Source organism: Alexandromys fortis, unplaced genomic scaffold (assembly GCF_014885135.2).
Source record: "Alexandromys fortis isolate MF-2015 unplaced genomic scaffold, M_Fortis_MF-2015_v1.1 scaffold_256, whole genome shotgun sequence".
In the NCBI taxonomy this organism is placed as follows: Eukaryota; Metazoa; Chordata; class Mammalia; order Rodentia; family Cricetidae; genus Alexandromys; species Alexandromys fortis.
In genome coordinates this window covers 1,538,580-1,553,032 of record NW_026068135.1, presented here as the reverse complement: position 1 = coordinate 1,553,032, position 14,453 = coordinate 1,538,580, and the positions used below count along the sequence as shown (strand labels likewise).

At 38.4% G+C, this 14,453-nt stretch overlaps 1 protein-coding gene across 1 annotated transcript in view; it reads left to right on the top strand.

Annotated features, from left to right (window-relative positions):
- The window catches only part of Pdk3 (pyruvate dehydrogenase kinase 3), a 72,067-nt gene that overhangs the window by 43,547 nt on the left and 14,067 nt on the right, over positions 1-14,453 (top strand). The window contains exons 6-11 of the mRNA XM_050126450.1: positions 2,401-2,478; positions 5,092-5,168; positions 6,568-6,669; positions 7,199-7,309; positions 11,379-11,492; positions 13,122-13,261. Coding sequence (XP_049982407.1) covers positions 2,401-2,478; positions 5,092-5,168; positions 6,568-6,669; positions 7,199-7,309; positions 11,379-11,492; positions 13,122-13,261 — 622 coding nt within the window. The remainder of the gene's footprint in view (positions 1-2,400; positions 2,479-5,091; positions 5,169-6,567; positions 6,670-7,198; positions 7,310-11,378; positions 11,493-13,121; positions 13,262-14,453) is intronic.

Sequence of the window (14,453 nt, the reverse complement as noted above, 5' to 3'; positions counted from 1 at the left end):
TTGTCATAATTGGTCTGATGTCTCTGTCTTTGGTGCTTAATTCTAAAAGTTTAATCAGATATGAATTTTTAATGTGGCTACAAATAAAATTAGAAAATTAGAATATGAAATTCTAATTTGGTAGCAACACAAGGTAAATGAACTTATAGTCTGAACATACCCTGTTCTTATCTTTGTATCATTTTAAGATGGTAATGTCAAATTTTAACATTTCAATTTTCTAGAGCCTATTCTCTCCCTTCCTTTTCTTCCTTTTTTCTCTCATTTCTTGAATCTTAAGCAAGTATATTCTCTATGCACAATGTTGGTTTGTCTCCAGGAAGTTGGTATGTAGCTGAGAACATTGTAAATGCACCAATCTGACTTTTGGAAATTGTAGAGGAAAACTAAAAGTCTTATTCTGATAGCCTGACAGTTCCCACGTGTTTATAATGAGTTGTCATAGAGTTCATCACTTTCCTGTTCTGAGGCACATGAGAACCAAAAGCGTCAACATGAATATTCCTAGCAGTATTTATTCACAATAGCAAAACAGTGTAAAGAACTTGAATGTCTGTCAGCTGACAAATGGATGAAGAAAATGTGATTTAGTTGTACAATGTCTATTACTGAAAATATTTTTATGCTGTGAAGTTTAATTTCATGGAATGGGCTACTGGTTCATGTTATAGCATAGATGACCCTTGAATACATTGTCTTAGTTTCTTTTTCTTTTTGCTACAATAAAATGCTCTAAATAAGAGCAACTTAAGGGAGAAAGGGTTTATTTGGCTCTAAATTTCAGATTACATTCCATCATGACAGGGAATTCATAGTAGAATTTAGTCATATTACACCCACAATCAGCATCAAAGAACGATGATCTAATGCTTGCATGCTAATGTTTAGCTTGCTTTCCCTATTCCTAGGGAATGGTGCTACTCACATTGGGCAGGTCTTCCTGCCTTAGTTAATATAATCAAGATAATCCCCCCAAGCCATTCCTATAGACCAGTGTCCCTCATTGAGATTCCTTTTCCAGGTGATCCTAGATTATGTCAAGTTTACAGAACTAACATCACAAACACTATGCTGAGAGAAACCAGTCACCAAAGACCCATATCACAGGATTCAGTTACTTGATCTGTCCAGAATGGTAAATCAGAAGAAGTAGGAAGGTGGCTGCTAAGGGCTGGGCAGAGAGGAATGACCGCTGACAGCGTGGGGCATCTTTTGCAGTGATAAAAATGTTAATTGTGATAAGAAGTGCTCAACTTGGCTGATAAAACTAAATACCACTGAATTCCATGTTCACTATAAATGGATGAATTGTATGAGAATTATGTGTCAGTTAAGGAAAGGGAGTTAACAAAAGGGTGTGGTACCGAGCCAAGAAAAAGCGATTGATCATCTAAACAGTTTTGTGTAACAGTGTAAAGAAGTGAAGACCCAAATTTTCCTCTCAGATTGGTTTTTGCTTTTTTTTTTAATGGTTTACAGTTCAAGAGAGGTTAATACTTATGTCATAAGGCACTTCTACTTTCTTAATTTATTCCTTACCTTTTAAACTTCCTACAGCCTGTCTTCTAGTTACTTTTGCCCCTCTTGGAAAGCAGATTCTTGCACCTTAGGGTTTATATCAGCTCCAAGCTATTATCCTTAACCAATTAAGGAACATTTTAAAGACAGCAGGTGGTTCTGATAACGTAAATTCTGTGTTTCATGAAAATCTGTCCACTCAATAAGTTCTTATTGATGTTTCATTTGCCAATAACTGGAAAATCATGGCTGTTGGCATTTTTTAAGATTTATTTTATGTGTATGAATGTTTTGCCTCCACACATGTATGTATGTGTATCATACACATACCTGGTGCGTACAGAGGCCTTAGAGGGCATCAGATCCCCTGGAACTTGAGTTATGGGTGGCTGTGAGCAACCATGTGGGTAGAAAGTGAACTGGGGCCCTCCATAAGAGCAGAAAGTGCTCTAAACTGTGGAGTCAGGTCAGCAGCAGCTCACAGGTCTCTCCGGGTCTGACTGTTGCCAGTTTTTTAAATTACAGAAAGTATTATTTTGCTACAACTTATTCAGATTCTGTGATGTTCAGAAGTATAGTCCTAGGTTTATAAATTTTCATGAAAAAATCTTTCAGCAGTGTGTTTAAAAGTTAAATACTTGTGTGTTTAGCATAAACTTAGCTTTATTGTTACTAATCTATGATTTTGATATGGCTGTGGTTGTTAAAATTTAGTAAAGATAAATGCTTTAGTCACAGTAATGTGTTGAAGCCAAAAGACTGCTTTAAAAGATGGTATTTGACTCATTTAAAGTCAGTGTAGACAAATTGACTTTATTTCTGTATATACACCCACATACTTATATCTATGGAATTCAACAATTAAATTTCTCTTTCTTACAGATGCGTATGAAACAGCAAAGCTGCTCTGTGAACAGTATTACCTGGTTGCTCCAGAGCTGGAAGTAGAAGAATTCAATGGTAAAAGACAAAACATTTTAGATGCGATCAGACGGGGTCAGGGTGGTACGGCACAGAGAAGAAAAGTATTTTAATGTTAAGTACAAAGAAGGTGACTTAAATGCTGATCTTATACGAGCTTTTTTTCCAAGAGATCCTAAAATGGTGTGTGTTTCCATCCTCATGTCCATTCAGTATGGTTCCTATCCCTGCAGTCATATGGGATATTCCTGTAAGTCAGTTTTGGGTAGGAGTGTGCAGCATGGCTTGTCTTCAGAAGCCTTTTCCGTTCACTTTGGGGCTGAATCTTGTGCTGCCACCTCTCCTTTTATACTCATTTTTCTCTACTTAGCCTCCAGTTCCCACTTTTCATTCTTACAGGAAAGCTGTCTCAAAGGAAAATTCCTGATGTCCATATAGAGTTCTGTTGACATTTATTAAGTGCTGCTTCAACTACTGGTGTTTCAGGCAACGACTGCAAAACAGACTTTATTATTTCTTGAGACTCAAACATAAAAACCTCAGACCACATTTTTCTGTGACTTTTAAAAGTGTACTATTAGAGGGAGTATTCATATTCCGTTCATCTTATTTTAGAAAGCCGACAGACCTCTATTACCACCCACTAAGGCCGTGAGGCCCAGGATAAGGGAAGACTCATAGCCAAAACATTTAACATGGTTTTAAAAGGGAGAAAAGAAATGTCAACTGTAATATTTCCAAAGAAAAGTACACATAATTGAGCAAGCCTTTAGTTGACTCCTAAAGAATGTTGTTTAAACTTAAAAGAAGAAAACAAACTGTAAAATGTTTTTCATTTCCTTGAGACTTGGACTGAAAAGGTTGAATTGAATTCTGAGGCTGTTTATATGACTAATGACGCAGTTGCCACAAGATAGACTAAGCACTCAGCTTGCTTCTCAGGCCCCATTACAGCCACAATAAAAGAATCTCATAAAAACAGTAAAAGAAGCCAAGGAGGCTTATAAGTGGACCTCTGTATTAGTCCCTTCAGACTACTCAACAAAACCATCAGAGACTGGGCGGATTAAATAACAAACACATTTGTTTCTCATGTGTCTAGAACCTGGGAAGTACAAGATTGTAGTGCAAACACTTATGGTATATGGCAAAGGCCTATTTTTGACTTGCGGGTGATTTCTTGCTGTGCCTTTACATGTAGGAAGGGGCAAAGAGCTCCCTGGGGTCTTTTTTGGAAGAGCAGTAATCTCATTTGTGAGGTTCCACTCATGAATAGTCAACTCCCAAAGGGCCCACCTCTAAGTACCATCACTTTAGGAACTAAGTTTTCATTTGTGAATGGAGAGAGATATAGACACCGAGTTCTGGAAACCCATAGTGCTAACTCCTGGGAGAATCCAGCTGGCTAAAAGCATGCTGGCTGATAGGACAGGGCAGGACCAACCAGAAAGGAGTAGGCTGCCGCCCAGATGGCAACCAGTTTTTCCAGTTACACGGAAGAGGGACTGTGGGAGCAGAGCTGAGTGATGCAAACAACTAGAACAGAAATAGCTTACTCCATCTAGGTTCTGCCACCAACAGCAAAATGAGTGCATGTTGTTCAGGAACAACTTATAGGTCAGGTTATGTGAATAATAGCGCTCCAAAGTAAAGCGTTCATTTTAGCATTTGACGGCCTCTCTGGTCGTAGGATACCTTACTAACAGCGTATTCTAAAACCAGTGAAATCTTGATCAGGTTTTAAAAACTCCAAAAAGACTTCTTAGTATGGACGATCTCCAAAGGGAAAGAACCACTAGCTACCTCAAGTGATGAATTCAGTTTAACTAAACAAAATCCCAACCATGGTATGTCAGACTTTGGCAAAAGCCAATAGTGTGAACAATACCTAACCAGTGTTGAGTTTCTCTGATGTACTTTTACTGCCAGAATATGTCCCTCTTTACCAAATTCTGAGAAAGAATTATTTTAAACCCCAAATTCTATGTCTAGGTAAACCTTCAACTGAGGCAGGGTTATCAGGGCATGCCCCAGGAACCTACTTCTAACTAGGTCCCACCTCCTGTTTTCCACCCTCTTCCAGTACTGTCATTAAATTACGAATCTATCAGTGGATTAAGCAAGCATTCATTGCGTCAGAGCCTTCTTGACAAATTCATTCACTTTCCTAAAGCCTGTCATCTGGCAGCTAGTCAAGCCTTTCTCTGAGTCTTTGAGTGAACAGCCGAGATTGAAAGCATGGTACTGCAGCTGAGTCTCGTTTCCCACCCTTCTCAGTTGCTTCATATTCTTACAGATGCCTCCTGGAATTGATGGCGGACTTTTCCCCCAATTTGAAAAATTTCAAGTAATATTTGTATGTTCATGTGTAATCTTCAGAATACCATGACACAAATGATACTATTCCCGTTTTGCTGAACAAAGTTGGAAAGAATTTGACTGATTTGCTCAAGGTCACTAAGCCTCAGTGAATGAAGTTGACTGTGTGCTTGCTTTATTCTGAAGCATGTTTTTGCTCAGTTATGTCACTAAATATGGAACTCTTTTTAATGAAGGTTTGTTTTATGAACTTGAAAAAATAGAATGTAAGCATCATTTTTTATTTTCTCCCACCTTGGGTCTTTATTCATCGGTGGTTTGTCTCTGTTTCAGCCAAAGCACCAAACAAACCCATTCAGGTAGTTTATGTGCCCTCACATCTGTTTCACATGCTGTTTGAGCTGTTCAAGGTAAGTGGGGTTTTAAAGCATGGGAAGAAGTCTTCATTTTAAATGGCTTTGATTCTGGGCATAATGGATTCATTAGATTAGCATAAGAAAAAGATTTTGCATAACCATTTTAAAAGTCTATTTCTGATATCCTGTGGGCTTTCTAATCTGTAAACTGTGAGATAAAAATTGCTGTGTACAGTATGGTTTTGTGAATACTAGTACATAGCGATTTTGAAGCTTAATTGCACTTTGGTTACTTCACATCAAATCCATACTGTTTTTCTTTCAGTTAGGAGATTAGAAATGCTTTTTGGGTTTTCAGGTCTGGCAAAGGTTTTATTGTTTATTACCATACCCAAATAAACACACATTTCTATATATCTATGCTTCTGAAGCATTAACTGTGTTAATGAATAGTTGTTTCAGTTCTGAGAGATCCTGTAACTGTTTTATAATTTGAATAAGTTCAGAAGACCTGATAGAGGCAGGAGAGGAAGAGTGTGGAGCCTGGGCTAAAAAGGAAAGAAAACCTTTTTTATTTTTTAGACTCTATGGCCCATGCTGTTGCTTTTGGTTACAAAGTATCCAGTGATATTTGTGGTAGCAGTGTTATGTGTACAGGATATTTGAGCTAGCATTTCATCACTTTTAATGGATAAAACACTAAACTGAACACCTAAAGGATCAGTTGTGCTGTTGTCTTCCCAAGAGCAAGACTGCTTCTGGTGTGTCACTAATGTAGCCATTCGATTGGGAGCGCTCTCTTCATTTGTGACCTTTCAGACTTTCTTTTTAATGGATATTTTATCCTTTTTTTTCAATCCAGTGGTTAATTTTTGTGGGAAGTATGGCTCTCTTCACTTTCTAAGTGATAAGTAGGGCTCCAAGTGCAGCCTCAGTACATGTCAGTCATACAAACATTCTTTGTGGTTGAACTGAATAATTTTAAAACCCTAAAGCCACCAGGCTTGGAAGCATGTGCCTTTAATTCCATTACTGGACAGATGAAGACAAGTGCATCTCTCTGAGTTCAAGGCCAGGCTAGTCTACATAGTCAGATCTGGTCTCAGCCACTCCCCTCCCCCAAAAAATCTGTAGAGCCCAGCAGAAGGCAAGAAGAATGTTTAACAATTAAGTGCAAAATGGAACATCAGGAAAATTTTCTGATAGAAAAAAATTCATGTAAATCTTATTAATAATAGCTCCACAAAATAATCATCACATACAAGTAACCGTGTGCTTATTTCTGTTTTGAAATTGTGGTTTTTTCATGACTAGGGCTAGCTCAGTGGTGGAGCACATGCTTAATGTGCATGGCTCCGGGTTCTACTCAGCACCAAAAGTAATGAATACATTTAACTTAATTGTGCTTCGTGAGTCAGAAGCATGGTTTCTCAAGAAGAGCTTATTGTTTCAGAACTCAATGAGAGCAACAGTTGAGCTACATGAAAATAGAAAAGAGGGCTATCCAGCTGTTAAAACTCTCGTCACTCTGGGTAAAGAAGACTTGTCCATTAAGGTAAGCTTTTGTTTCCATTTTACTTTAATCATCAGTTGATTTAATAGTATGTATTTAATATTATGAGAGGGAAGGAAAGAAAATTGACATTTCTTGGGCGTGCTATTTGTGGGTAAAGTCATGTATCAGTGCTTTCTTAGCAATGAACTGAACACATACATAGTGGTAGTCCCATAAGTTGCTGTTGTTTAGTGACTTTGTAGTCATTCTGTATAAGCCTCCGAAGATAATTGCCTGATGGCATTGACTAATGGTACATTTCTCAGTGTGTCCCTGTCATTTATGGAAATGTGACTATTTAGTGCTGGATTCTTGGCTTTGGTTACCTTTCTGACTGTACTTGAGCAGGACCTCAGTCCCAAGCCTATCAGATTTGCTGCGTTGCTCTCTCCTTTGTTTACACTGTCCCCAAAGGAGCCACTTTCTCACTTTAGAACCTTCTAGCATGTGCTTTATTTAATGAACTCTCCTCCCCTCCTTAAGCACAGATTTGACTCCCCTTTTATTTTTAACACTTTGTGCACTGCAGATAAGTGACCTAGGTGGTGGAGTCCCACTTCGGAAAATAGACCGTCTTTTTAACTACATGTATTCAACTGCCCCTCGACCCAGCCTGGAGCCTACAAGAGCTGCTCCCTTGGTAAGCATGACAAACTGCTGGAGAAAGAAAGGTCTTTAACACAGGGATAGAGAGTTTCCCATCTTCTTAGGTGGTTGTACTAGCTTTACTTAAATGGGGCTGTTTCTGGTATAGGTGGGAGCAGAGGCACCTTTTTGCCTTACTGTTTAGTTTGTAAGTTCTTTGGACAAAGTGCTTTTCTAATTTTTCTAAGAAACACTCCAGGCTGGAGAGATGGCCCAGTGGTTAAGAGCACTGCTTCCTTTCCTAAAGGTCCTGAGTTCAATTCCTAGCAACTAGATGGTAGCTTACAACCACCCACAATGAGATCTGGTGCTCCCTTCTGGCCTGTAGGCTTGTATGTTAAAAAAAAAAAAAAAAAGAAATACTCCAAGCTGAGTGTTACACTTCCAAATACAGTGTGTAAAAGCTTTTCCCTGTGATAAGATTGCTGCAGGAGGGCAACTTGTTATCATGCACCACCCTCGGGGAGGTGGCCATTACCCATGGGTGAGCGGAGACGACTGGGGAGAGTGTTTGGCTACAGTTTAGTAGACGATGCTTTACTGCTGCAGACCTTACAGGCCCAAGTCATCCAGAGTCTTTGGGTCACCACTGTCAAATTTGTTTATATAATTAAAATATTTATATAACATTAAATTTTCATAATCTAAGCATAAAACTTATAGGTGATGTATGTATTTTCAGAGGTCTCTGTGTAGCACTCTAGAAATAACCTTCAGCCTTATTCACTCAGTGAGAAAAGCTTCTGGTTACCATGGTAGCATTTATTCCTGGTAGGGCCACACTTTCTTCCCCTGCTGAGTGTTTCTAATTGACAAACAACAATTGAACCCTTTGTCATTAAACACAGCAATGTATCTATCAGTCTGCAGAATGGCTCAGGGTATAAATTAAGTTTCATTTTAAAGTCCTACCTGAGTGATAAGCACATAAGATTATATTTTATTTGTATGAATAAAATCAAACACTTTGCATTGTTATTTGAGGCAGAGTTTGTTAACTCAGCATGTGGAAAACTGAGGAAGTCATTTATACAGAATTCAAGAAAATTCATAAAAGATCAATTTGAAGTAGTATTACCTTGACCAGGGTCTGGTACAAATTTTGCATTTTTGCCAGTTGTTTAAAAATAATATGGATTATCTATTCCAGTTTTTAAAATAGCGTTCTGTAGATAGCTTTATGCCATATTTGTTTGTTTGTTCTGGGAAACAGAGGACTCTCAGAGACCATTATTTATCCAATCCACCTTCCCATTACATAAATGTGTGAAAGGATCAAAGCAAATTAATGCTAGAGCTGGTACTGGCTGCCTGTGGACTTCTCGCATACTGTTGTGGCTGCTCTTGAAGAAATGCTTCCATCAGCATCTCTCCCAGTTAATAAACTGTCCTCACCTCTGAAGTGGGCACATGGCTGTGTTGTACTAGAAAAGAATTTCCTTTCCAGATGGCTTACTTTTACCCATCTGTATCTTCCTTCATACATTTTTTAATTGAACAGATTTTAAACTGTTTTCATGTATAAGTGTTTGCCTGCATATTTGTATGTATGTGTACCTCATGCATGCCTAGTACCAGAGAGCATCACATCCTCTGGAACTGAAGTTATGGATGGTTGTGATCAACCACGTGAGTGGTGGGAAGGGTCTTCTGCAAGAGCAGCAAGTGCACATAACTGCTATCTCTGGAGCCCTAAATACAGACTTTTCAAATTTTATCTGTTGTATGTGTGTGTGGAAGGCACAGTTTAATTGAGTTGAATTCTCTCCCCTTAGCTATTTGCTGATTCCAAGGTTTGAACTCAGGTTGTCAGGGTTGCACTGCAAGTGCTCTGACCCACTGTGTCTTACCAGCACAAGAACAGAGTCTGATGTCATCCAGGTGGGCTGAGAGCTAGCTGAAGCTAGGATGACCCTGAACTCTTGATCTTTCTGCTTGGAGGACAGACCTGTGTGCCACCTTATTTAGGAGGTGCTTTGGTGTGCTAGGCTGGCACTCTACGCACTGAGCTCCAGCCCCAGGACTGAAATGATTTTAATAACACCAATGTATTCATAGGTTCCCTGTTTATTTAGATAAATTTATAGGTGGTACCTTTTATTACTAGAAATGTTACTAGTCTGTGTCCTATTGATAATGCTGGGCGGGCGATGTCTCTGTATACTGTAAAGTATTGAACCGTCCTGCCTCTATTTATGCAATGGAGCCAAATGATACTTTGGGAAGCAAATTTGTCCCTGACAAGGCACAGCCTGAAAGCTGTTTGGCACAGCATGAAACAATTTAGACCATGGCACAGCGTGATCCCCCACATGTCGAAAATTTCCCGTTTTGGGAGTATCTACTCTGCCTGTTAATTCTTTGATATTTCTGGAGGTCAGAGGACAACTCTGTGGAGTCAATTCACTGCTTCTATCTTTATGTGGATCCCAGGTGTTGAACTCAGGTCCTCAGGTTTGTCAGCAGAACTGAGTTTTACTGTGTGATAGATAGTACAGAGAGGTAGCCTTTATCATGCCATGGAACCCTTATGAGCTCGGAGGCAAGCTTTTCATCTCAGGTGAAAAAAGTCTTAAAGAAGTTGAATGAACTGCTCAGTCACACAGAAACAGAGAATTCAACTTAGATCTGTCAGAGTCAGAAGCCTGTGTGAGCCTAGCCCTATTTCCTTAAGGCGCTGTTCCTGATCCAGATTTAATCCAGTGCTAATAGCATCTCCCCATACCTACCTGTGGCCGACTACAAAGTCACTGACTTTAGTATTGTTCTTATTCTTGCCAACATTTGTGACCTTTAGTTTAAAAAATATATTGACTGTCAGTTTGATGACTTTAAAATATAGGAAGGTACTAAATTTTTTATTTCTGAAAAACTCATTCACTGTATTAACATGCTGTAGCTTTTCCATATCCTTAAGAAGAACCTCTAAGGAATTTTTTCAGTGGCTTAGTCTTGTTATTAGCAAATTTCAACTCTTGTCAGGCATTGGAAGTGAATGCTTTTAATCCCAGCATTCTGGGTGGCAGAGGCAGGAGTTTGAGACCAGCCCAGGGTACAGAGCGAGTTCCAGGACAGCCAGGGCTATAAAGAGAGACTCTGTCTTGAAAAACCACAAAAAAGGAAAGAAAAAATTCAACTCTTGTGAAGAAGTCTGATAAAGAAACTTGGAAGTAAATGTGGTTTTGCGTTTTCATCAGAACAATTTCTACTTGATTGGGCATTCACTTTTTATTTAAGAATTTTGTATTTTTATCACATTCACTCCGCACCCCTCCTATCCCTACTCCCTCCACTTCGCACCTGTATCTTTTTTTAAAGAAGGCATTATTGATCATCTTAACAATCCTCTGGCCACCTTTCCAAGATGCTCCCTGAGCCCTAAGGATAGGAATTGTGTTGTAGGCTTATCATGTTGGACAAGCACCCTATGGTCAGTAGCTCTCAGCATTTTTACCAGTTGTAGCTTTCCATAATGGTGTCTGTCTCCTGCAAACAGAAGCTCCTTTGTTGAGAGGTGAGAGCTACACTTACCTGTGGATGTAAGTGTACACTTTTTTAAAGTAACCCTTGGAGCTCAGGGTTGTTCAGTTGGTGGAGTCCTTGCCTAGCATGCATGGAACTCTGGCTTCCATCCCCAGCACTGCAGAAACCAGGCATGGTGGTTCATGGCCTAAAATCCTAGTAGGTAGGAGTTAGAGGTAAGAGGAACAGGAGCTCAAGGTCAACCTCAGATATATAATGAGTTGAAAGCCAGGCTAGGATATATGAAACCCTATTTCAAAAAAAGTTACCTTGACTTTATGCTCAGACATAGGTTAAAATTTACTTTAAAATGCTTTATAAAAAACAATCAAAAATGATTTTTTTCTGTCACCCAGACTTAACAATTTTTTTAATAAAATGGGGAATTTATTGGTCACAGATTATAGACACAGTGTTATTTATAAAGATGGAGTTACTAATTCATTTGATTTGACTTGAGGGATTCATTTTAATCTTCTGTAAATGGTCCCCTGTGAAACATTTGTACCAGTCTCATTCTATTAATTTTCTTTTCTTAATAGGCTGGATTTGGTTACGGCTTGCCAATTTCTCGTCTGTATGCCAGATATTTTCAGGGAGATCTAAAACTGTATTCCATGGAAGGAGTGGGTACTGATGCCGTCATTTATCTGAAGGTACTATGTTTTGTTTCTGTTAGTGACTTTTTAAAGGTACAAGTACCCATAACTAGTTGAGAAGAGCACTGTATCGTCTCTTACCTTGAAATCAGATCTAGGAAACCATGCTATGCCTCATGCTGATATTATGCCCAAATATAACAAAATAAGAATCATAGAGGTATAAACCTCAAATTTTTTGATTTTTTTACAACCATAGATCTAAATTAGAATTTTTCAAAAGTATATGTTCATTGAAAAAACTAGTTTAAAAGAAAGCCAATTTCCAGTAATCTGGTCTTCTAGTCTTTTGCTTTAATTTCTCAAGTTGTAAGAATCCAGTAATGAAGCCGGGTGGTAGTGGAGCATGCCTTTAATCCTAACACAGGGGAGGCAGAGATAAAGCAGACAGATCTCCTGAGTTCAAGGCCATCCTTGTCTGCAGAACAAGTTCCAGGATGGCCAGGGCTTCATAGTGGAGCCCTGTTTCACAAAACCAAAATAAAAGAATTCAGTAATGATAATATGTTTATATAAAAAGATCTGTAGATCTTTATATCAAGCGAAGTAACTGAGAAACACAAATAGTGAATGCATGCTATCATGCAGGTCTTAGCTTTTATGTTGTGTATATGTGAGTATATGTACATATGTGGAAATGAGCATCAGTATGGTCACGAAACTATAAAGAGGTCCATGAGAGAAGAGAGATTTTGAGGATGGCTGGGAGGATAGTAGAACAGCACATGAGAGCAGAAAACTCCTAGAGCTGGAAGAGAAAAGGGAGATGGCAAGAGACTCAGAAAAAACAAATTACGTACAGAAATGGAACTTTTACATTGTACATTGTTTTTTTAAATTAACAAAATCATAATAATGGTCATTTAAAATGTTTATCTATGAACTGAGTTCTCTATAAGACAGTTTTTCTCATTTATTGGTGGCATTAGACTTCTATTTCTGAATTCTAGAATTTTGGTATATTATTTCAATAGGCAGTAGAGGCATATAGTAACATTTAAAAGCTTCAAAGAGGGCAATGAAGTGTTTCACTGCTGGTACAAGCCACACTACTTTTCTTCAAGAGGTACTGTGTTTTTGTTTCTTACGAATCCTCCTAGAGTTGATTTTGGATTTTTAGGGACAGGGGATGTAGCTCAGTGGTGTAGATTCTTCCTAGAATATACAGGCTCTGGGTTTCATTCCATTATCACAGAAGTAAAACAAATAAAAATCTGATAGAGGAGCTGTGATGTTTAATATCGCTTGTTGGCAAATGTTTATGAGACTTTATTTCTTCTGGGACTGTTTTAGGGCAGCAGTTGCCTATTAAATAAAAATGTTTGATCTAAGCTGTACTGTCAGTGCTATGGAGTATCGCAAAGCAGTATTGACGGAATTACAATGTACTTTGTTCCTGTCGTATGTGTTTCAGTACTGATTTTGAGCGAGTGAGTGAGCACTTGATTTCACTCATTTAGAGAGGGCTCAGGATCTTCCTCCTAGCCACTCTAAGTACATCTGTAAAATAAATTTTAATATTTCTAAAATAAGAATGGTTACTTGTGTTTGAAAGAGTAAAATCTGTGAATTTTATGTGAGAAAAAGAGTATCCTAGACCTTTGGTGTATGTCCTTTTTCTAATAGGCCCTTTCAAGTGAATCCTTTGAGAGACTACCAGTTTTCAACAAGTCTGCGTGGCGCCATTACAAGACTACTCCTGAAGCTGATGACTGGAGCAATCCCAGCAGTGAACCAAGGGATGCATCAAAATACAAAGTGAAACAGTAAGAAACCACTTTGGTTCCCATTAGAAAGTATCTGATTTGTCTCCAGAAAGTACCAAGCAGACAATTGAACAATATTTTATGCCGTACATTCTGTGTAGTTTTATCACTGGAAAAGCAAAGCGATCCTTAGAGAAAAAAGATTGGAGAAAAACTTTTATGCTGAGGAGAACAAACAAGAATTGGGTAGCTAGAGTCATCATTTAAATGGAAATTCCCACCAGCCAGGGAATCCTTGCACTTTGAAGGTATTGACAGTGAGCAGGGGCTTATTCTACTGCCAATGTTGTTTTCAAACAATTAACTTTTCAGTTTGTTGTGAGTCTTATAAATTGACAGAAAGATGTTTACAGAATTTTTGTGGGTTAAACTGAAAAAAAAAATGAAGCTGAAATGAATCAAAATGGACTCTATCCACACACTGAAGCATTATTTCGTCCTTGAAAAGAAGGGAATTCTGATGCATGCTTCAACATAGATGAATTTTTTTTTTTTTGGTTTTTCGAGACAGGGTTTCTCTGTGGTTTTGGAGCCTGTCCTGGAACTAGCTCTTGTAGACCAGGCTGGTCTCGAACTCACAGAGATCCACCTGCCTCTGCCTCCGGAGTGCTGGGATTAAAGGCGTGCGCCACCACCGTCCGGCCTAACATAGATGAATTTTAAAGTCATTACTTGCTGTGCAACAGGCCATACTCAAAAGCATAAATAGTACTATTCCACTTTTATGAGATGCCTAGAGTAGTCATTTCAGAGAGTCAGAAGGTAGAAGAGTGGACGCCAGGACTTCGGGGAAGTGGAATGAGGAATTGTTACTGAGTACAGATTTTCTGTGTGTGATGGTGAACAGCACTCGGCGTAGGGATTGGTGATGGTTGTGCAATAGTGTGAATATGCCCAAGCAACTAGCTGTTCACTCAAAAGTAGCTGGCAGCTCATTCTATATCATGTGTAGTTTAACACTGTAAATGATCAAAACTGAAAAGTTGTTGCTCATACAGCAGCTGTCATTGCTTTATGTTAATAAACTGTTGCTAGTTTATGTTTATAAAACAATCTAGTCTTTGGTTTCCAATTTTTCAATTTAAAATATTCTTTTATTAAATTGTGTGTTATAAAAAACAAAACAACAAAAAATCTAGGAAATATTAAATGAAAAAAGAAAAGAAAATCATTGCATTTCCACAACTCAGAC